This window comes from Triticum urartu, chromosome 5 (genome assembly GCF_003073215.2).
Source record: "Triticum urartu cultivar G1812 chromosome 5, Tu2.1, whole genome shotgun sequence".
Classification (NCBI taxonomy): domain Eukaryota; kingdom Viridiplantae; phylum Streptophyta; class Magnoliopsida; order Poales; family Poaceae; genus Triticum; species Triticum urartu.
In genome coordinates, this window is record NC_053026.1 from 51,023,343 (window position 1) to 51,046,773 (window position 23,431).

The window sequence follows — 23,431 nt, forward strand, 5'->3', positions numbered from 1 at the left end:
AGAAGGAGGTTAAGACCCCTGGCCTCCGCATCAATCGATGGAGAAGGAGGTTAAGACTCCTAGCCTTCGCATCAATCGATGCATATGTCCATCTTTATTTATTATTCAACATAGGTCTAACAAGAACATACACCACGCCACCCGACGCCATCACTCACATCTACAAAACTTGATAATATGGAGTGCTCTCACTCCCCATATCTAAAACCGGTGCCGTCGTCGATCCATCCACATAGCGTATCTCAGAACCCATAGCCGGTGCAGCAGACCTAAAGCGTACACCACATGCACACGTTTTAGACGCCGCCATCATCATCGAACCGCTAACCCATCTTCAGGAGAGAGATCCGCATCATCCTTGCAAGTCCGTCCGTCCGTCGACGCAGGGCGCCACCGCCCCGTGCTTGTCTGTCCAGACGCGAAGATTCTGGAAGATCTGTCGTGCGTAGCACCTGTCGACCAAGCATGACACAGCGTAGCACCTATCGGCCAGGCATGACTTGACTCTCCATCGAAAGCTCCGTGCAAGACGAAGCTGCTCCACCTCCTGCCTCTGTCTTCCAGCTCTGCTCCACAACTGATGCTCCCAAAAGAGAAAACGACACCGCAGTACTGGCATCGTCGGATCTGGAAGACCAGATCCTAGGGTATCCCCCGGAACAGCAAGAGTGGGTCGACAGTAGTTACACGACGATGCCTTCAACACGGTAACGACGTAGAACGCCCCCATCGCCTGCCATCGGCTCGGTTTTCACTGGCAACTATGTCTTCCCGACTAGCAGCCGAAACTAGATGGCGGATATAGAGATCTGACCATCCAGCCTCAGGCCGACCACCTCCAACGGAGGAGATGGCCACCACCGCCAGCGGCACCGGCCAGATCAGATATGACCGGAGGCGGCGCCGACCAGTCAACCATAGCCACATCCCTCCCGATCCTCCATCCCCACGAAGCTGCCGGAGCAGCGCCGAACCGCCGGAAAAGACGAAGACTGAAGGGCGATCTCGCGTCGCCGGTCCCTCAAGACCGCGGGGCTGCAGCCTAGATCCCTGCCGTCCCCATCACCGGCGGTGCCCGGCTTAGCCGGTGCACGTCTCTGGGGACGACGAGGTGGAGGAGAGGGGGGAGGGGGCGGCGGCCGGAGCGTTGGGGTTGACCCCCTGATCGCCCTGGAGGGAGCGATACGAGGGAGCCTGGGAGCGATCTTGTTGCGTGCGAGGGGGAGCCGCTCGTATGCCTGACGTGATATGTAATAGCCACAGGAGCGTGTTGTTCTTGTTCTTTCTTTTTATTCAATCTGACCTTGCTATGTTTTACAAGGGGATACAAAAGTATATACACTAATCATGGTTAATTTGAGCAGGGATTTCCGATCTGGTAAAAGAATGTCTCATGTAACCCCCTCGCGCCACTCCCGAGAGCGACGAGGGGTGGAACCCTAGCCGCCGGGGTAGTCCACCGCCTCCAGCTCCCTCCCTCGCCGCCATTGGTGTGCGCCATCGATCTGGACGGCGTAGGCGGCGGCGGGGATTTCCCTTCTCCTCGTTCGATGTCGTGCGGCGCGGGACGACGGCTTCGGCAACGGCGTCATGCGGCTCCAAGGCATGGCGGCGCGTGGTGGCGTGGGTGGAGATTGGCTGGGTGTGGCGTGTCGGTCGGCTAGACGTGGCTAGAAGATGAAGGTGGGGCTGGGTGTGGCCGGTGGCGGTGGCGGCGGCGGCGGCGTTCAGCCCGGATCCGGTCTTGGCGGTGGCGACGACGACGGCTGACCCGGATCCGACCATGGTGGTGGTGGCGTCCACTCCGCCGGGGATGACGGGCCAGGTGGTGGGTCCTTATGGCGGCACCGGTGGCGGCGGATCTTGGGATCCTGTGTCCGGGCTCGTCGCAGGACGCACGTGGCGGCCGGAGCTTCCTCCGGCGTCGACGGCGCTTGATGTGGGATCGTGGCGGCGGTTGCCGTTGTATGGGCGACGATAGCGGCTGGCGCGATGATGGGTGCTCCTTGTAGCACCCGGAATCGGGGCGGCGGCTCCTCTTCATCAATGGCGGCGGACTCCGGGGTCGTGTGGGCGACTCGGAGTCCGGATCTTGAGATGGTGACTGCCTTCTGAGGCTGATTAAGGTATGGGATGTCCCTTCCATCAACAGACGGGGTTCGATGCAGCTCAGCAGATGACACATGTGCCTCTTTCGGAGTTGTCGGGCGGTGCTTGTCGTCGGCAGGTGAAGCCACCGGTGGATGTGCTACTGGCGGATGCTACACACGACGTCTTATATGAAGAGGTCAAGTCATGCCTGTTACCGGCAGGTGATGCACGGTGGCTCTGGCAGAGGTGTCAAGTTTAGCCTGTTGTTGCTGGATCGAAGGTGGTGCGACAGTAGCGGGAGGCAAGCGGTATGGGACGTCTTTGTCTTTGTTGTCTCCTCCAGAGGTATCCATCTATCGAGGCGTCAGTAGCCGGATAAGGGCGGATGGTACAGTCGGCTTCAACAACGAGCTTTTGCACTCCGGTGGAAACACAAAATCTCTGATCGGGCTATGTCGTCACGCGCCTGCGTCGTGTCCTTGCTGAAGGTGGTGGATTGAAGCTTTGCTTTGGGGATGAGAATCCGAAGTTCAACCTTGTGGTGGACTAGCCATCATCGGCGCACGTGCGGCGATTCTTTCTTAAAGGCGTAGCCTAGGAGTTGTATTTTTTTCGTTTATGTTGTGTCTTCTATCATAGGGTTAGTGGCTATCCCGGGGGAGTTACTGTCGCGAGGTATACGGCCTCGGGGTTTGTTTTTCGCTTTTTTTTTCTGGGTCGATGATGTTCGGCTGCTGGATTTTGCACTATTAATAATATATGGCTGCACGCATCGTCTTGATCCAGAGGCCGGGGATATCCTCCTTTTCAAAAGAAAATAAAAAATAATGATTAATTCGAACACTTCTTACCTCAGTTTGCAGTAATCCAGATATACATAGGTGTGTTTGTCAATCGGGTACTTATGCACAACTGGATTTGCAGCAGTGGTAACTCATGCGAATGATTGAAGATGTGTTCGAGTCAAAATCCCATGAATTATTCAGCAGAAATGCTCTCTTTATTCTGATCAGTATGTGATTTTTGAGTTTGTTTAGTGAGCTCTATATGTTTGGAATTTTATTCTGCAAGACCTAGTGTATTCTCTTGCTAAATACATGTTTATATGAACTTTGAAGCGATAACAGAAAGAAAAGAAGATTTTGCATGCGCGATCTTATGTACACATATACGCATATATGCAATCATATGAATACTCATATGGGCCATATGTTCGAGCCACAAATTCATTTGAAAAGGGTTAAAATAGTGTGGGTCCAAAGATACTAAAAAGGTGATCAAACACACAATGGTAGTGCATGGCAGATTATTGTGGCTCCAAAGAGATTGAATGAAACTACAGCTTGTGAGGATTTCCTGGACAAGGATGGCGAGGTACAAGCTCTAGTGGTAGGTAACTAGGTATACATATACATATTGTACAGAACTCTGCCGTTATATTTGCTTGAATCAAAATATCAAAGAGTACATAATTTTTCAATATAAATGATGTGGAGATACCTATCTTGCTCCACAAGAGCTCGATAAGATGAAATGAGCACATGCACTCTCGTAGTGAATGCTGGTTTTTCTAGTTGAGAAGAGAGACGAGCTCTCCTTGGAGAGTTGGCTTGGATGCACTCTTGCTGTTATTGTGGGCTTGCGAGGCATTGCAATTTGAGAGCTCTAGGCTCTCTTTTGTGCCAACAGGAATTCCAGAGAAACTGACAGTAGATGACTACAAGAACACACGTTGCCGGTCGATGGAAGATAACCTCGCTAAAGAGAAACATGCAGTCGAATACGCAAATGTACTAAGCCACGACTTGGGTCTGGTGGCATATTGCCTTCTTACTGTATACCCACTATAATTTTCTATTATTTTTTCACTTGTTAATCTTCCTAGCTTGTGTTAAACCATTTTGTACATAGCATAGTAAAAGTATACAAATTGCAATGGGGTTTTATACCCCATTGTTCCGCCTAAACAACTTTGCATGCAATAACTTTATGTGAAAATGCAAAAATATATTTTTGTATGATCTGTCCGACCTAAAGCTTTCGTAACGGATAATATTAAGTGAAATTATTATAGGCTAATATATGTGCCTGATTCAGATTCCGACACATATATAGGACTCATAGGACACAATGAAGGATATGCTATGAGTGAGATCGGACAACATCTGAGTATCAAGGCTTTTTTTCAGTTGTACTCATCCAAATAATTATATCTAGGGCAAGCTAACTTCCTCAACCTATTTCTTTCAGCGCTCATCTCATGTCTCCCTTGTCGAACACCATCACACATGTTCATACACTCATGTCTTAGCCATTGTTGTAATTCTACACATTTGTCTCCATAGTTATTTTGAAACATTAAAGTGGTATTAATTTGAATGAATCCAGCAAGCACTACACCTTTCAGTGGGTAACTTAGTTGCATTTTGGAGCTCTTGCATTTTTGACCAATCTTTATAGCATGGTGTTATTTTGTTTTTGTTTTCACCACATATCTTGTAAAATCTTCACGGCCAAGGATGTCCATATTAGGTTCCCTTTATATTTGATTTGTATTCATGATTGATATTTTCCATATTCATATTTGTATTCAACATTGCCAGTGCCCTGCTCCAACTCCAAAAAAGTGTTTTTAGGATATCTGGATATGAAACAATCAGCATACTTCCTCTGTAAACAAATATAAGACGTTTTAGTGACTTGAGGGACTACATCTGTATCCACTCCGTTTTTACCCATAGTCCGCAGTAAGGTACATGTTGGCCCATCCCTGTCTACATCAAGACTGATGTCTGGTCCAAAGGCACCACCCTATGGGCCCATCCACACGCGAAAACGTGGGGCGGCCATCGCCTCAACACCGTGCAGGGAGAACATGGACCAACGCTAACAACCTCTAAGGAGAGTCGTCTATTAGTCATGTGTGAGTGTGCTGCTACTAGCCTAGGTAGCATTGTCAACTAGGATACCACTTCCACAAACTACCACCTCATCTGGAGATATGGCGACATTAGACCCCTGGAGGGATACCCTGACGTCGTCGGTGGCAGTTGTGAGAGATGTGGGGAGGAAACTATGGTCAGGAATGATGCCATGATTATGGGAAGTATTGATCTAATGTCACTACTTAGTCTATCACTAGTTCAGTTGCGTGATCTTAGTATTTTAAATGGCTACCTCAATATTTCATACTATAGGAGAAGCAGCCCGAGGGAGTTCTTTCCTTCTTTCTACCAAGTAAATTTGTTGTTTCATGTGTTCTTGCCACTCAAATGCCATCTCGTTCGTGCAATTATAGGATGGTCCACGGAGTCTGAAAGCAGTAATGAGGGGTTTGTGTGTGACCTTTTGGATCGATCTTGGTGATCTATGAATGTTATTCTGAAGTATGTTCTAATACCTATGAATTTAATAGGATCTAGCCAATTCTCCGTCGAGCTGAAAAGAGCCACAATTTTCTATTTAGTGTTAAGTTCATTCTCTTATTTTTCTTCTAGGCTCTAGTTTCTTGTAATGCACATCACCATTGGCATGGAAACCATGGGAAAGGGCGCAAAGCAAATCATACACCTTCTCAAGTCGGTCCTAGTACAGTTTTGCAAATGTATTGTATAATCCCTATTTGACATTTGTTGTTTCTCTTGAATTTCCTAGAGATCTAATGTCTTTCATTGAAAAGTTCAAATGCTCGGCTGAACTTTGAGAACATGCAACACTCCTTAGTGTGTGGATCATATGATCAAATCATAGAGTGTAAAAAAAAGCAGAACTATGGCATAGGGTTTGAGTCATCTATTTGATTCATTTTTTATTTCTACAACGGGAGTTGATTTATGGTTTCGTGAATTTTGACGGGTGTCAATATATTATATCCAAAATCATGAACTTTTTTTTTGTTAATTTGGTACGCGGGTCACGCTAATATTCATCCCATCTTGATGGTAATATAGTTTTTTCATAAATTTAAAATTGCATGCTTCTAACTAAGACCAGTTCTGTTTACAGAGAACTATTTCCATGCTTCTAAGTTATGGAGCTTCTAAATTGTAACAGAGATGCTTTTTTAGTCTGCAGAACATGATAAAAATTAGATACAAATTGTATGTCGGTGAGATAAACATGCATCCCCTTGTTCGCCACAATCTTAGTTTGCTTCAAGTTCAAATGTTATATGCTTCCATTACAAACATGCACCACAATATGAATTTTTGCTTCAGATATTGTAATTGTGTGCTCCTTTATCAGGCAAGCATGTAAGACCTTTTCTGATTTTACATTTTGTTACAAAGGAGTACTATTTATCTTCTCATAACTAGCACCGTAAAGCACGGTATGCTCTCTAGTATATATAATATATCTGATCGAACATTCACCTCCTCAATTGAGTGGAGGTGCTGTACATGTAAGACTAATTACTTATGGCTTCATTTATAGTAGTAGGTGAACACAATTATATCACTAGAATAAAAAAGACATATACGCAAGTGTAAGGAGTAACATATAAGGGGGCGGTGAAGGAGCAACCTAGCAAGTAACATTGCTACCCAAATCCATGGAATGTGCTCGAGTGGCTTCAGTCGCTAAGGTAGGCCTGGGAAACACCGGGAATAGTTGTTCTACATGAATGTCCTGTTACTTCCTGCCTTGCCGTTTGCCTTTCGAGGTTCACTTGATCAACTCTCTTGCAATAAACCCCTTCTGCACAAAAAATAGAAGGGCATTTTTGTCCTTCAAAATCAGATGAGATTGCTGGGCTTTTAGGCCTGATATATGTACCGAGCTTGATACTTGAGAGCAAAAGATGGTGATTTTCATAATTTCCATATGCCTTTTCCCTGCTATATTGAATCTGCTTACAGGCAAGAAACAAGTCAGCTTTGACTTACCAGTAATTATGGTTGTACGGGTGTGTGTGTGTGTGTGTGTGTGTGTGTGTGTGTGTGTGTGAAGAAAAGAGATCGGGAAGTGACTGTAAGGATAATAGCACGCAAACTGATTGCAGTCATTTGGTCGATAACTAGTAGAGTTGCCCGCACAATTTGCGCTGCTAGATTCAAAATTTAGGTTCTTTAATATTTGAGACTTCTACGTAACTCAGAACCTCGTTCAAAGCAATCTGAATTCTAATAAAGAACTCGGAAATTTTGTCCATAAACAATGTTCTTGCTTCTTTCTCACCTGGGCATTCATTATCCAAGATTAAGATCCTTCAACCCATCCGTTCTTGTTTCTGCGGATACAGCCACGTAAAATAGCCACGGTAGAATACTTGTTTGCGGAAGTGGACATCAAGCAAGCTCAAAGATTTTTCCTTCACTCTGATTATCCTTGTGAAGCAAATGGATAAAGGATATTGTCACCTCCTTAACACGAAAGGGCACCTGATAACATCATTATCCGTGGAGGTATATTTTATTTTTCACATGACTTCTTGTTATTGTTCCGTGAATCTCTTTCTGGCCTATGCAATTGCCATTCTTGTTTTGTCGCATAGTTTGGTTGATGTTTCTTAGTAGTGTAAGGGCATCTTCAACCCAGACCTTTAAAACGAACATATTATTCATAGACACGTCTATACGCACATCCAACACTCGCCGTATCGCCCGACGCTGATACGGGAGCCGGTCGTCATCCAACACTCGTGGTAAACGTACACCCGCAATGCTCACAGAGGAGCCGCCTCACTTCCTCCTGCACCGTGCAGAGGACCGCCGCAGTCAACACCGACCATGGCCGGAGAGGTTTGCCCTTGCCCATGCCGGCGGCAGCGTTGGTCTTGCTGGGAGACCACTCATCGCTGATCTTGGCAAGCTCCCCATTGAGGCGGCGTAGTCATCGCGCAGACGTCTCTATGGTGGCCAGCGGCTGGTCATGGGTCCAGGCCTTCGCGAAGTTGGGGTCCATGCGGACCCAGGCCTGTGCCTCGTCGGACTACGCGAACGCCGAGCTATGCACCGTGTTGCGCTGCTCCCGCCGCGCCGCCTTCCTGACGGCCCTCTCCTCAGCCCCCACGATGCTCTGCACGAGGAGGAGCCACCACAGTCAACGGCGGATCCAGGGGGGACCAGCAGGGGCCACGGCTCCCCCCAACATTCAGAATTTTTTTTGAAGACCCCCGGATTATTGATGTAAAGAGCTATGTGGCCTCACCTATATCCCTCTCCGAACAGCATTTTTGTGAGATAGAGTACCCACAGAAGATCCAACTGAGTAGTAAAAGTGAATAGCATGTTTGACTTTAGCTTCTATTGCTTCAGACACACACGCACACTAGTCACCCCTTGTTTATCTTGTACTGCGGCTTGTCCTCTGCCACTAACTATTCTACACTTCCAAGACAATGTCGGAAGACGCAAAATACACAAGGACAAGGCAAATTTTGTTGTTGTAATTTACAAATGTCTCTTGGTTACTTTATTTTCAAAATATATAAATAGCTGACGTTTTACCAACGTAACACCTAAAAAAAAACAATTGATGTTGGATTAAATACGACGAAAGGTCTATGCTGACTGTTTATTGTTTATTCATTGCCATCTAATTATGCATTTTGCTTTCATGCTATCTACTCCTTCCTAAATATTTATTTTTCTAGAGATTTCAACAGGTGACCACATACGGAGCAAGATGAGAGATGAGTGAATCTACACTCTAAAATATGTTTATATACATCCGTATGTGGTAGTCCATTTGAAATCTTTAAAAATATAAATATTTAGGAACAGAGGGAGTATGTGATATGTCTATGTTATCAACACCTTATTAGTAATAATAGCACATATTCTGCTATACTGGCATCAATTAATTTCTATTATTTTTTTAAAGAAGTCGCATACATATTCGATACACCATGTTGCCCTTTAGTGTCTTGTTCAATATTCGGCCCCCCTTGTGTATAATTCCTAGCTCCGCCGTTGACCACAGTCACAAGCATCGAGGTAGTGGAGGAGGCGCCCGCACGCCTTCTCGATCATCGGTGGCACCTCATCCTTCACCGAGTTGCCGCTAGAAATGGTGCGGCGGCGACGGTGGCTGGTTGACGCAAGCGTAGCGGTTGTGCGGCGGCGGTGCCTGCTCCTCCTTGACGCAGGTTCGCAGCAGGGAGGGCGGTGCCAGACCACGGTCCCGGAGCAACTGCTCGATCATGAGCTCCATTTGCCGCTGTTACTCATCGTCCGTGACCGCCGCCTTTGCGAGGAGGCGCGACGGATGCTCCTTCCCATCGCAGGAGAAGATGATGATCTCCTAAGACTAGCCACAGTTGGAGTAACTTCAGCAGTAACATCGAGGCCAACTCAGCAAATTTGCTTATGTGGCAATGAGTTAATGAGGAGAGAGATAGTTGTAGTAACTTAGCTAGTTACTGTAACATCACATGTCCAATGTAATATGAGTCTATAAACTAATAAATGAAGCTCTACATGTTACCACACTTATGTTACTACCTTCATACTACCCAGTATGAAAGTAGTAATATGGTTTAGGGATATGTGTATGTTACTCTCTATTGTGGCTAGTCTAAGAGGAGCCGGATGCCATGAAGGTCGAGGGCCCTGGAGAGCGACGGTGGCGGCTCCAAGATCCGGAGCCGCTGCATGTCTACGCGAAGAGGATCAGAGTTGTGGAGTCAGCTCTGCTCTGGAGCGACGTTGACCAGCATGAATGCACCACAGCCGCTTTGTTTGGAGATATTTTTTGGGTGGGTCTGGGTTGTCGGACGCGTTTCGCTACGGACGTCTCACAAAACTCTCCTGGGTTGCACCTGGTTTACAAGATTTCGGACAACCAAACACGTCTGCTGACCGGTACCATTTTAGATGGCAAAGTGCGTTCAGGCACGTCGATCCGGAGGCTTTGAAGGTTCGTGTTCAAGATGCCCTAACTTGTAGTCCAACTTTCAACTTGAGCTGGTGGTTTGGAATTTCAAAAAACTTTAGGCCCTGTTTGGATTATCGTTTTCATTCTAAATATATACTTGTAAGTAATACAAGCCTTCGCCCGTCATTTTCGTTTCCGCCTGGAAACTGCACTGAGCCGGTAAGTTACACCAATATAGAAAATACACATGCATCTCGTTACATCTATTCCAAGCACAGCCTCAGGCTGCGCTTGGCATCGGTGTGTTCAAATACAACTGTATTTAATTTACAGGTGTAACTTACCAGGGCAAACGACAGACGGAGACATGTATTTTTTTTACAGTTGTATTTGAAGGAAAACGAGAATCCAAACGTGGCCTTGGGTTGTTCAGAAATACTCCCTCCGTCCGAAAATACTTGTTATCAAAATGAATAAAAAGGGATGTATCTAAATGTACTGTCGGACTAAGAATGCCTGCACTGTTGTTATTATGCGACACCGCTTTGCAAGCAGTGACCCATACTGTTATCACTTTGGATCCGCTCCATTATGTGCTCATTAACCTCGTCGACTTTAGATTTCCATGTGACCAATATGGCCCCCCTCCCCGGATCTCCATTGCACGCCGAACCCGCCGCCGGCCAGATCCACCTCCTAGCCACCGTCCCAGACCCGCAGCTGCCTCCCCCTGACCTGCACTGCACGTCCATCTGGCCGGCATCCTCCCCAGTCCCCACCCCCAGCGGTATGCAGCCATCCCTCCTCTTTTCTGTGCCTCACGGTTGCTTGGCTGCTTACGGTGGAAATGCGTGTGGTGGATTGCTGCGGGGAGTCGTCATTGCTGATGCTAGATTGCTGTGCGCTGTCGCCATTGCTTATGGTGGAAATGCATTTTGGAGGTTTGGCGATTAGTCTTGCATGATTACAAACTCCATGATTGCTTACTACTAGTAATTTTGTAGTGTGATGTGATGGGTCAATGTAGAGTTGGTTGATGAATTGTAGAGTTGGAACAGCTCTTCCATGTTAGAAATTGATTTGGCAACAGCGCAATGCTTTTTGTAGTTATTAGTGCGATATGGTTGGTCCTTGTGTTGGTTCAAGAATTATTTTTTTGTTTTTTGATGCTGAAGGATTGATTGTGCAGGGCTATGCACAGTGTGTTGCTCGATTGTTATCCAACAACTTTTTGCTTCATGCAACTTCATGAGTTCTGTAACTGGAATCGAACAGATGAAGGAGGGCAATCTGGGATGCATATCACACCAAGATCTTTTGCGAAATAGGCGAACATGAAACGACTGCTGGCAATAGCTAGTCTGGGTGTGTGCTTGGGTGCCGAAGGTTGCAAGAACCCTGAGCTCAAATTCTAGGATAGAGCTGGGCAGAGGTATGTGAAGAAGCGCTTCAAGCATAGATCGGACTCGTTAAAGCAGTACAGAAGATAGATGGAACCCAAATCTTTGACGGTTATTGGGTCGGATCCTGGAAGAGGAATCACTGGGCCAATGATGGTTGGTGGAAGAATCACATTGCAGTAATGTCACACCAGGATCGTAATTCATTTCCCATTATTTATCCTTTTTCGTGTATTATGAACCGACTCATTGATATTTTGCTGTTATTTTCAGAGAACCCCAGAGCATGCCAAGTTCCACATGGGCCACGGCCAACTTGACTTTGTTGCATGTTCTATTCAGGACAGAAAATGCCACCGGTGAATCATCCATTGTACCTGGAGAGGACTTAGGAAGACAATGGAGGATGATACTCCAACCAGGATTACTGACGGGTCAGACGACGATGCACTTGCTGCATTTGCTGAAGCATCTTCTTGCAACAAGGCTCCTCCTGCCACGGTTCTGAACCTTTAGGAAGACTTGATTACATGATGACACCAGCATATGTGTGCGACTTTGCTCTAGAAATTGATTGTCATATCTTTGTTCTGCTCCTGAATATTTGAATGAATGGGTGTTGTCAAGCATCACGTGCACATTTCTCCAATGTCATACAAATGCATTAATTAACCAGCAGTTCTTATGTACACCGTCAGTTCCAAGACTTTGTTGGCAAAATATAACGAAATCAAACCCTGGGGCTTACTTCGTATACATAGGTTCTTGATTTCTTTCAGCTCCCACAACAAAGGAATATGCTTGACCATTTCGGCGTATTATAAAGAAATTGCATCGCCAAAGGATTTTGGACTAAGTTGTTTTTGTTGGACAGATAGCTGAGCAATGATCTAGACCGAGTATTATCCGGTAGAAAATGAACTGAAACCGGGTCGCTGTGTTTATCTCTTGCAGTGTTCAGGCTAAACAAGTATCTTGACTTGCATGAGAACGAATGGGACAATTCAACTCAAAAGCTTGAGAGGAACCGTTCTGATGGATACTCCTTGACCAGACAAGTCTGCTAGTTGATACAGCTGTCAGCCTGCCTAGCAGAGAGACTGATTTGATGGACACACTTCTCTACTTGTCTTTGAAATCTGAAATGATAAATTATACTTGACATGTACATATATCAGAAATAAACTGACTGAACTTCTTGAATTTATCAGCTTAAGCTGTATCAGAATTCAAAAGTCGGTGCGGGCGAAAAAAAAAAGTTACCATGATGATCACCGCCCACAATGTTGACCAACGGTGCAATAATATGTACTACTTCACCTGTACATATATCTGAAATAAACTTACTGAACCTCTTGGATTTATCAACTCTATCAAAATTCAGAAGTCCGCCGACAAAAAAAAAAAGTTGCCATGATGCTCGCAGCTCACAATATTGACCGACGGTGCAATAATATGTACTTGACCTGTACATATATATCGGAAATAAAGTTACTCAGCTTCTTGAATTTATCAACTTCAGTGGTAACAGAATTCAAAAAGTCTATGTTGACAAAAAATGTAACATGATGGTCACAACTACAATTTTGACCAACAGTGCAATAATATAAATGAGCCGGGGAGCGAACTAAAGATAACTTGATCTACCAGCGGATGTGGTCAATGGCTGATCCCGTTGTGTTTTTTGTACAACGGAAAATTGTTGAAAATTTCTTAGGTCGACCTGTCAGATCATTAGCGGTTGTTAAGTTGCCCCTTGATAGCCTGGAAAGGCCAAAAGTCTGAGCTTACTTTAACATTACAGTTATCTCCAAAACAGTCAACGTCACACCTGACTGATGCTGACAAAATTATATGACTATTGAGGCGCGAAAGTAGACATTTCACAAGAAAATTCTGTAAACATAAAGCAGACATGGGTTTTCTTCCTTTTACTTTGGAGGAAAAACTGGATTTTCGTGCCTTGCATACGATAAAAACAAACAATGCTGGTAAATAAAGCACAAGTGCTACAACCACTGAATCTAAAGTGTACTAGTCACTAGAATACCGACTTTATCCTTTTCAAGTGAATAATGTACAGTAAGCATTTTTTAAAATTATGTTTATAAATGTAGGCAAGTTATGCAATGTAATGATGATAATTACCCAAATGCCCTCATTTGTTATGTCTCCCTCGTGTGCATTTGTTTATTACAAGCCACACAAATCATCCTCTCTCGTCTTCGCAAGGCAATTATAATCACAGGGCACTTGTGTCATTTCTGCTCAAAGATATCCGAATTTTATCACCTTGTTAATTTCTGTGGCCTGGGTGAGTCGACGAAGGGGAATGTATCTGGGTCACGCTGATTACTTTCTCCGATACACAGTGAGATGTACTTCCTCCGTAAACTACTATAAGAGTGTTTAGATTACTAAAATAGTGATCTAAACGCTCTTATATTAGTTTACAGAGGGAGTACATCTCAGTTTGATGATCAGAAAGTAGTATGATCCAACGCATACCTTTTCAGATGAGGTTGGGTGGCTCTTCTCATCCTCTTTTTCAACCTATATATTGTCTCGATCATTGAATTGTCAATGGGAAAAACCAGCATGTCAAACTGCAATTAAAGTCAGGCTTGAGGAAGCACCATTCTGGAAGGAAAACAGGAGCATTCAGGAACCATTCCCACTGCGTGCCATGAAACACAAAAGTTGTTATTATAATCCACCATGAGGTGAAATACAAGCGTGCAGCCTACCTCACTTAATTACTGTGCCATGAAATTTCTGTTATATCTCACTAATGTAAACTGAAGACTAACTATGGGAGACAAAGTAGACATATTTCTTTTCTTAAAGAGCAGGTCGTTTTCAAGTCACAGTGTTTAGTTTATGCCTGATGAACAGTGAACACGGTGTGCGACTCGATAACCGGTGGACCGGTCTCCGACTATAGCAATACTAAAGTCAGGACACGGGCATTAAGAATAAGCCTATAATGAAGAGATAAATAAGCATTTTTCCCCAATGCTTGGTCATCTTTTTGTTTCCTGATGATGGGAGCTGAGGACAAGTGTTTCTTTCCTTGCTACTTCCTAAGTTGCAACCAGCTCATCTCTCCAAGGTGAGAACAGGCCAGGTCAATCCCAGTGGGACCTTTGAGTCCTCTGCCTGGACTAGTATATATAGGGAGCATATTGTAGCACCCTTTTGCTTCTAAAGCTAGGAGATACATGTGCTCTGCTCCTCATACCACCATCATCCAGGACTTATATTACACGCTCTTGGCTCTTCATACACACTGCAGCACATCACAGTGGAGTTTCCACCGAACAACTGCGCCTAATCCTTGGGTAGGTTCAGTTTCTCTCCTTTTCTCCTTTTTGCAGAATCTACCCAATTACCCTGGATTTCCTCCGAGCAACTGCGCCTAATCCTTGGGTGAGTTTAGTTTCTTGGTTTCCTTTTCTCCCTTTTGCTGAAACTACCCGATTTCCCTGGTTAGATTTGTTTTGAGAAAATCAGTTGTTCTAATTTTTTGGCTTTTGTGTTGCAAATCCATCCAGGGCTGTTTCTCATGAAAACATTTGATTCACTTCGAGTTCCTTCAGTTGTTGTGTTTCTTTAACCATCAAGTTCATCTGATTCTGTTAGAAGATCTCAGTTGTTGCCTGTTGAACATTTGAAGTTCAGGGATCATGCTGAAAATGCTTTCCCCCTGTATAGGGACTTTCTTTTCCCATTGATTTTGTTGCTCAGAAGCAGAGTTCTTCACACAAAATATTCTTCATATGTCCACTAACTATAACCAGCTTACTTAATTTTGTCATTATCTTTTCCCCCTAAGTATGCATAGTGTATTTTTTTTTTTTTTTCCTGCTGCGCCTCAGAGGAAGAAGAAACATACCAGAACTATATGTTTGAGTTATGAGCGGAGTGCCACGTGTCGTGTCATTTTCCTCTCTTAAGAGGACATCTTACCAGCTTAGCTTCTTTGGAGTTAAACCAGAAATATATAACTAGCTTCATTTTATGTAGGAAGTTTAAGAGTGAGTTTTTTTTCTGCGGCTGAAAGTAAAAGGAAAAACAATTCCAGTGAGATACTTACATAATTTATTTGGCTATTCTTCTTTACCCTCAGGTTCTTATCGAACTCCTCTTTGCATGAGCTTCTGAACACATATCTGAAGCTTCTAAGAAGCAAATCCCATACTCTAGCAATGACTTGCTTTCGTTTGCTCTGGTGGAAGAAAAAATCCAGAAGCCAAATTGTACAGCAGGACTTAGGTAAACCCTGCATATCTCATTTAACTTTTGTTCTTCTGAAGCATCCTAAAACCCTTCTGACTCAACCTATTCTGTTCAGACATACCACTCCATGGCAACGTGAAGATATACTCCTCCAAGGAGCTCAAAAGGGCCACAAGGAATTTCTGCTCAGGAAACAAACTTGGACAAGGTTCTTTCGGCTGCGTTTACCTGGTAGGTTTAGTAGCCAGTTTGGCAGTTTGCACCATATAAGCTTTGACATTTTCAAGTTCAAACACCACAATCTCTTTATCCCGTAACATATTGTATGCACCAATCAGTCACTCCAAATAATCCTGAATTATTTGGAAGCGGCAGGTTATACTCTTCCTGCTGTAGTGATTACCGTCACTGTAGCACTTGGACCAGCTATCAAAATTCAAACACTAGTGTTTCATGAGTGCTCAGGCTCGGGTCTAAATTATGCAGGGAAAGCTGAAGAATGGTCAAAAAGTTGCCATCAAGGTGCTCTCCTCTGAGTCAAAGCAAGGAACAAGGGAGTTCTTGAATGAACTGAGTGTCATATCCAGCATAACCCATCACAACCTCGTTAAACTGCACGGCTGCTGCGTCGATGGAGGTCAGAAAATGCTGGTCTACAATTATCTGGAGAACAACAGCCTTGCAAGGACCCTCTTTGGTATGTTGAACCAAATTTCTATTTTCCTCAGAACTTTAAATCGCTGGTAAATTCATTCCCAGAACCCCCTGGTTTGTCATGATGTTCTTCAGGCAATGCCCACAGTAGTATCCGGTTTGACTGGAGCACAAGGGCGAAGATCTGCATTGGTGTCGCCGACGGTCTCACATATCTGCATGAAGAAATCCGGCCGCATATCGTCCACCGTGACATCAAGGCGAGTAACATTCTGCTTGACAAGGACCTGAGCCCCAAAATATCGGATTTCGGGCTAGCAAAGCTCTTCCCAGGCAACATGACGCATATCAGCACGAGGGTTGCAGGAACATTGTAAGCAAAGTGACACCTGTTGCTGCTCTCATTTAACCTTGCATATATTGATATATACTGTACTGTGTGGTTAAGACAAGTTGACATATGCTCATTTCTCAGAGGGTATCTGGCACCGGAGTATGCAATCCGAGGGCAGCTGACAAAGAAGGCTGATGTGTACAGCTTTGGGGTTCTGCTGCTGGAGATTGTCAGTGGCAGGTGGCACACTGACCCCAGATTGCCTCTCCAAGATCAGTTCCTCCTAGAAACGGTAAAGAACAATTTCAATAACAATATCTACTGAATTATGATTCTCTAGAAAGTTCAAAAATATATATCAGGAAAAACAAATATTTTCTGTCTAGTACAATAGTATGGAATACAGCTATGATAGATCGAAGATGCTCCACATTAGACCATGAGAACCATGCCAGACATATACCTACTATGTGCACATGGTTGAACAATTTAGATAACCACAAGTAGATGCGCATAATATACTTGCCACAGTTGGAAGTATTCTTTATTTTTTGAAGAGGAAATACAGTTGGAAGTATTCTGAAGGAAAGTACCAGGAAGTTTCCTCTCTGTCCTGAAAATTAATATTTTTGGTAGTACTGCCAGCTTTCATCGTCTTATCTTGAGATTATTTTTTATTGGCCCACTCGTTCTGGATTTGTTTCTGAAAATGTTTTCTATGCCACTTGCATTGACTGGTGTTCTCATTCTTAGGACATATCTGTTAGCTTTTGTCCAATTATTATATGCACCTGCTATTGCATTGCAAAACAGCGATTTATGAGAGATCTTTAATCTCTTATCCTGCAAAGAGAAGTCAAAAGGTTCTATTTCAAAAATAGCTGAAGCATTGTTTCTTGACATTGTCAGTAGTAGATTAAAGAATATAAATCAGAAATCCCCACTTGTTTTTCCCAGGCTTGGACACTCTACGAGTCTGGTGATCTTGGGAGCATCATCGACAGGACCTTAAAAGATGATTTCAGCACCGACGAAGCTCATAAGTTTTTGAAAATAGGACTTCTGTGCACCCAGGATAGCCCCAAGGTCAGGCCCTCCATGTCGACAGTCGCCAAGATGCTAAAGGGTGAGTGTGCCGTCAGCGACAAGATCATGAGGCCAGGCCTGATCACAGATGTCATGGACCTGAAAGTCAGAACAATCGAGCCTGCTCTTCAGTTAAGTGTGTCTCCACCAATGTCTCCACTGGATAACCACTCACTGGTGTCTAACCTTGCATTCGCTGGTAGCACTGTGATAAGGGACAGCCCCTAATGACAAGTTAAAAAGGCACATGAAGGAGAATATGCTCAGGCAACAATGGCTGTAAATTGGAGGGATGACGAAAAACATGTCAAGAGAGGCATTTGATTTCGTTTTGTGTTTCTGGATTGCTTAGATATACTGTTAGTTGTTTGTATATGTTGCATCTGAGCTTTTGGTGATCAACAACTGAAGACCCTCAGTGTCCTGTGGAGCATGGCTTATAGGTGAAGGAAGAAGAGCACAGCTACACCAGGCACCCAAGCAGGGAGTGCTGGACTTACAGAGATTTGCTAGTTAGCACCCTTCCTAAGTTAAGCAAGCCAGGGTTACCTTTTTTTGTGTGCACAGAAATACTGTAGTAGGTACAATGTTTAGTTAAGTATACAGTACAAATCTCACACGGATAATGACATGACTTGGATCTGCATGAAAGACCTGTGAAAGTTCCACTCTGAAATGCCAATAATTCAAACTGACAATGTCAAATATTTCAATCAAATACGTCAGCAGATTATTGAGGATGATTGTAGCAATAAAATGTAAACTGAAACAAGTGAAGATATCTAGGTACAGAAGTGATTTAAAAATATATCTTACCGAACGAGGCCTTGAATCTAAGAGGAACCGTGAAACTGCAGTTCCAGAAACTAATATCCTTAAGAGGAAGCTCAACACTGAAAGCAGGGATTGACAAAAGAACCTTCAAAACACTGAAAAGCACTATCAAATTAGTCATGATAAAACTTCACAACATTCCATGTGAAATCACCTTGTATAGGAATGGTTTCCGCAGCTTGAACAGTACAAGTTAAACCAAACAAACAGTCTGGGTAAGCCCGAGTTAAACAAAAGTACTTGCTGTCATTTAAAAAAAATGCACCACAGTAATAACCCAACCATGTCATCTTAACAGTTGAACATGGTATCACAGCAAAAACTTTCATCCATCAAACTCTGTAAACAAATGTAAGACGTTTTAGGTCACTAGTACATACTGGAGATTCCTGAATCTTTAACACATAATGACAAAAGTTAGATGCACACTAATAGTCCTAGTGGGGGACATTCTGATAATGTCAGGAAACACAGCAAGAAATGAACTTAACAAAACAACAGGAAACCTCAAGAAATAAACAAATACAGAGTATATATCAACGTACAACTAGAAATAGATCTGCATAGATTATTCATTCTTGGGCAGCAATAACTGAGTTCCATGTATATACATGTAGAAAATCACATTCAGACACATCACCAGAAACTTTGTTCTTTAGTAACTAATTCTACAGAAATGCTCTCAAAAGCCACATTCTGAAGACTTCTACATGGCGGGAAAAATAGAAATGAAATGAAATTTCAAGCTTAGATGATTTGCTAGTGTGATCTTGCCATCCGGTTCATTTCCAGCAGTTGTGTAAGAGACACAGAACTCCATCTATCTGTTCCCTCTTTAAGTTGCGCATAGAGTAGTCGCTTGACAGAGTCTATGAAGATACTCACGGTGCCAAATTCATACACTGGCTTGCCATTATAGGATTTATTAACTCTAGGCATAAACAGCAAACCTTGGTCAGACGCATATGCCTGAATAGACTCCTTGAAGCTCATATCTCCCATGACTGCTCCTGGCACTGAATGATAAGCTGGGTATTGCGATGCTTGCTGTGCTGCATCATATTTCCACTTCTCTGTTGCTCTCAAGTAGCCCACATCTTCCCTTGCCCCTGGCTGCACCAACTCAACCCCTTCAGCAGCTTGGTTCATCATCTCAAGACCAGCCGTTAGAAGCATCCGTATGCGCTCATTGGCGAGTAACTCTGGTGGGAAAAGACCCCTCCAGTCCTTGTACCAGTTTGTGATCTCATTGGAATCAGGATTCGGTGAACACAACCAATGGTAGAGAACCTGCTGCCACTTGCTAAAGAAATCAACTTCCAAAATATGGACCATATGGTGTACTGGTACAGCAGAAGCCCAAATCATAACCCAGTTAAACTGGTCGAACTTCTGGTTTGCTGGGTTGATCTGAAACTCCTGGAGTGCCATTTTAAGTTTAGGAATGATATAGCGCACTATCAAGTCTTCCCAACTTGATGGATCAAATACACCCTTCCATAGAGATAGCAAAGCGCAGGCTGATGCATCGTGAGCTTGCCAAACATGGAGGACAGTACTCAGCTTGTACCGAATAGAGTGACACAAGGTCTCTATCCTTCGTCCTAGAGTCGGCAACCATGGGTGTACCCATACATGAATCGGTGGTACATTCTCCCTACGTGGATCCCAGGATTCAACAGCAGCTGTGAGCTTTGGCATGATTACATGCTCTAATATTGAATGGAGCACAATAGGGGGCAATAACCGCTCCCATGACTCAAGAAAGCAGAGCATTGGTTCTGGATCCCTAGCCTCCCATGAGTTAGTTCCTGATATCCTCACAGCTGGCAGGATCACCTCACTAACCAGCTGTACATATGGAGCCATTGATTCAGTAGCATCTGAGAAATCATATGGCTGGTCACACTGCAGCAAATCCTTCCATGATGACATGACTTCCAAGCCAAACAACAGATTTTGCAGAGGCTGCCACCCCTGGAAGACCCGGATCAGTAACTGATGAGCAAATCGGCAAGCAATCCATGCAATGCTGCACATTTTGAACTCCTCCTCATGACGCAGCTTCAATTCCTGGAAGGTCTTGAGCAACCCTCGCAGCATGAGCAAACCAGCTGTATCGTCCACCCAGACTTGCTCCAGCACACCTGCAAACGTCTCCATAACCTGCAGCTGGTGTTTCTGCAACGCCTCCTGCTTTGCTACTTTCTCCTTCTCCCGCACAAAACTAGCCACCCTCTCCTGCTCCTGTCGCAGCTGCCCCTCCAACCTGATGATATCAGCCTTGGTCTCGTCAACAAGCGCCCGCACATTGTACTGCAACTCTGGCATTGGCACATCATTCGCCTCTATCTCCTGTTCATCACTGAACCCCTTCAAGTCTGTCAGCACACGAACCTGAGGCCCTCGCATGTCAATCACCAGTGGCGGAGGCAGGGGGGTGCTGGCTGGGGCCTTGCCCCCCCCCCCCCCCCTATGCTCTCACAAATACAGCTATATGTACTCATAATCCCCCATTTTTCAAACATAATTAGCAAGATTTAGATGATTTGGCCCATAACATGTTTGGCCCCCTCTATATTGAGTTTCTGGCTCCGCCACTGTCAATCACCTTCTGGACAACCGTGGGCTGCTCATCCTGTTCCTGCTCGGCGTGCATAGCCAGCAACTCATTCTTTGTCAGGACCTGATCTCTCTTCAAGCTGGCCTTCTTGGACCACCGTTGCTTTTCCTTCTTGGCAGACGGCGGAGGAGGTGGGGGTGGCAGGTTCTCCTTGGCAGTGAAGGGCTTGGCCTCCTTAAACTCCTCAACACTGCCAGGTCCGGCATTTTTGGGGCGCAGGATGGTCTCCACCGGTGCGGTGATTCCCTGAGCATGCTTGCCGAGGCCCATTCCTCTCTTGTGCCCCATCATAGCCATCATCTTAGCCACCTTCGTGTTGGACTCCACGCTGCCAGGGGCCAGAGCTGGTTTTCCATCATCCACCCCCGCCTACGACGCTTGGCGGCGGCGCTTGGCCGCCTCGTGCTGCCGGTCCTTCTCCTCCCGCCTGGCACGCGCACCCTCGGCGATCCGCTGCCCGAACCCCGTGGGCAGGTCGATGACCTCCTCCTGGTCGCCCTCGGCGGCGGCGGTGCGCAGGGAAGACGGGGCCTGGCCAAGCCCAGGCCTCTGCTCCTCCTGCTCCACCCCCTCGGGCATTCCCTTGGAGACGAACTGCACGGGCCTAGTGAAGTCAGACTCGGACTCGTCCCTTCTGCGCTTGCGGCGTCGCGACCCCTCGTCCTCCTCGGAGTCGTAGTCGTAGTCGGAGTGCCCCTTGCCGAAGACGCCGTAGAGGGCTTCGTCGCGGGTCTGGGGCGCGCGCTCGCGGCGGCCCTCGTAGTAGAACTCCCCGTCGCGGCCGCCCACGAAGACGCCGTCCATGTCGAGGCCGTCCTCCTCCATGGCCCCGCCGCTCTACGCCTCCTCGATCCCCAAATCAAAACGTAGGGTTTCAGGGCATGGTTTCAGGCTTTCAGCCAACCAATCGAAACAAACAACGAGAGGTAAAGGAAAGTGGGAAGGGATGGCGGTGCCTACTACCTCGCCGCCGGTGACGCCGAACGGTGGCTTGATTCCGGCTAGACGGAGCGGGGACCAGGCGATGTCGGTGGGACGGAGCTCGGGGCAGCGAACTTCGGCCGGCGGAAGACCCCGGGATGACGCGCGAGAGGGAGGAGAGCAAGCGGCGCGCGGGGCAGAGACGGCGGGCCTCGCGTCCGGCGGAGGCGCACCACGGCGCGACGGACGGCGTAAGGTCGGTTGTGAGTTACCAGTGCCTTCTAGCCCGTTGGGCTTTGATTAGTCTTTCTTTTTCGTTTTCTTTTCACATTTTTACATCCGTTTTTCTGTTTTATTTTGAATATTGTGAATATATCTAAAACGTAGAAATAATCTACTATCTATCTACTATCTACTACCACTGTAAAAGCACGAGAGGACGGAGAACCAAGTTATTCTATCCATCCAAACCTGCAATCTGATGGTCTACATCCCTTCAAAACACCAAACACGTTGTATGCTTTAATTATCCACCATGCCATTGGGTTACCATCCTTACAAACACGTCCCGTCCAAAAAAAATATTCCGAGTCCTCCCGCGACCATGCCCTCGGGCAGTTTGGCCACCGCCCACCTCTTCCCCCACATCCTCCCCGGCAGACCCCCACGTCCTCCCGCCCCGTTCCTCCCGCACCTGTTCGCCGCCCTTTGCCCCACCACCCCCTCCTACTGGAGACGCCCCCCGCTGGATCCGCCCTTCGCCGCACCCCGTTGGAGCCGCCCCCTGCCGCGCTGGATCCGCCCTTCGCCCCCCCCCCCTCTCCCCCGCGCCGCTAGAGCCGCCGTCGGAGCTGCCCTTCGCCGCAGGCCGCCGTCGTGCCACTCGCCGTTGTTCCTCTTCTGCTTCACGTGAGACTACTGGTGCACGGGCGGGAGGATTTCCCTAGCCCTGCCCCGTCCTCTCATCTATCGATCTGATTGAAGCCACGGCCCGGGAATGGCAGCTGAGTCGTTGGCGGTGGCCGACATGCGGAAGGCGCCCTCCATTGAGTGGCGGTGGGTGTCCGCGAGGAGGAGGAGGACGACAAGCTGGAGGGCCCGCGGCCGTCGGGGCGGCGGGAAGGGGCTGCAGGTTCGAGTTCGAGGACGAGGAGGACAACGTCGACTACGAGGACGAGGACGAGGAGCACCAGAAGGCCAGGAAACTCCTGTCACGCACGGCCACCGCCAAACTGCCTCGCGGCCACCCCTGTCCGCTGGTGGCGATCTTTGTGCCTCCAACCGATATGACCATGCCTTTTTCATGGTATGTATCACAGGCACCAAGAGATCCACATCTTTATTGTGCGATGAATGCAACTTATATGTGCATCTCTTTCTTTCTCTGATCTTCTCCCTCTTATAAGTAGTTCTATACTTCTTAAGTCTGAA

The 23,431-nt window shown here is 46.1% G+C and overlaps 1 protein-coding gene, 2 long non-coding RNA genes and 1 pseudogene across 6 annotated transcripts; 2 read left to right on the plus strand and 2 right to left on the minus strand.

The window, feature by feature from the left end:
* The first annotated feature begins 10,406 nt into the window (after nucleotides 1-10,406).
* LOC125507827 lies at nucleotides 10,407-11,938 on the plus strand. 2 transcript variants are annotated; one of them, XR_007283048.1, is made up of 2 exons: nucleotides 10,407-10,850; nucleotides 11,099-11,938. It is a non-coding gene; the product is annotated as an uncharacterized LOC125507827 (long non-coding RNA). The 2 variants fall into 2 exon arrangements; XR_007283047.1 differs by having other exon boundaries at nucleotides 10,407-10,696.
* Nucleotides 11,939-12,073: 135 nt separating this feature from the next.
* On the minus strand, nucleotides 12,074-15,533 carry LOC125507828. 2 transcript variants are annotated; one of them, XR_007283050.1, is made up of 4 exons: nucleotides 15,406-15,533; nucleotides 13,818-13,986; nucleotides 12,573-12,775; nucleotides 12,074-12,448 (listed from the first exon to the last, which is right to left on the minus strand). It is a non-coding gene; the product is annotated as an uncharacterized LOC125507828 (long non-coding RNA). The 2 variants fall into 2 exon arrangements; XR_007283049.1 differs by having other exon boundaries at nucleotides 12,074-12,775.
* On the plus strand, nucleotides 14,496-18,273 carry LOC125507825 (cold-responsive protein kinase 1-like). 2 transcript variants are annotated; one of them, XM_048672342.1, is made up of 7 exons: nucleotides 14,496-14,650; nucleotides 15,439-15,584; nucleotides 15,664-15,779; nucleotides 16,035-16,245; nucleotides 16,338-16,575; nucleotides 16,678-16,828; nucleotides 17,494-18,273. In XM_048672342.1, exons 2-7 carry the CDS (start codon nucleotides 15,518-15,520, stop codon nucleotides 17,848-17,850), a joined length of 1,140 nt encoding a protein of 379 aa, XP_048528299.1. In that variant the 5' UTR covers nucleotides 14,496-14,650; nucleotides 15,439-15,517; the 3' UTR covers nucleotides 17,851-18,273. The 2 variants fall into 2 exon arrangements, with proteins under 2 accessions (XP_048528299.1, XP_048528300.1); XM_048672343.1 differs by having other exon boundaries at nucleotides 14,510-14,738.
* A 737-nt stretch (nucleotides 18,274-19,010) lies between these two features.
* On the minus strand, nucleotides 19,011-22,325 carry LOC125507826 (annotated as a pseudogene).
* Between the last annotated feature and the right edge of the window lie 1,106 nt (nucleotides 22,326-23,431).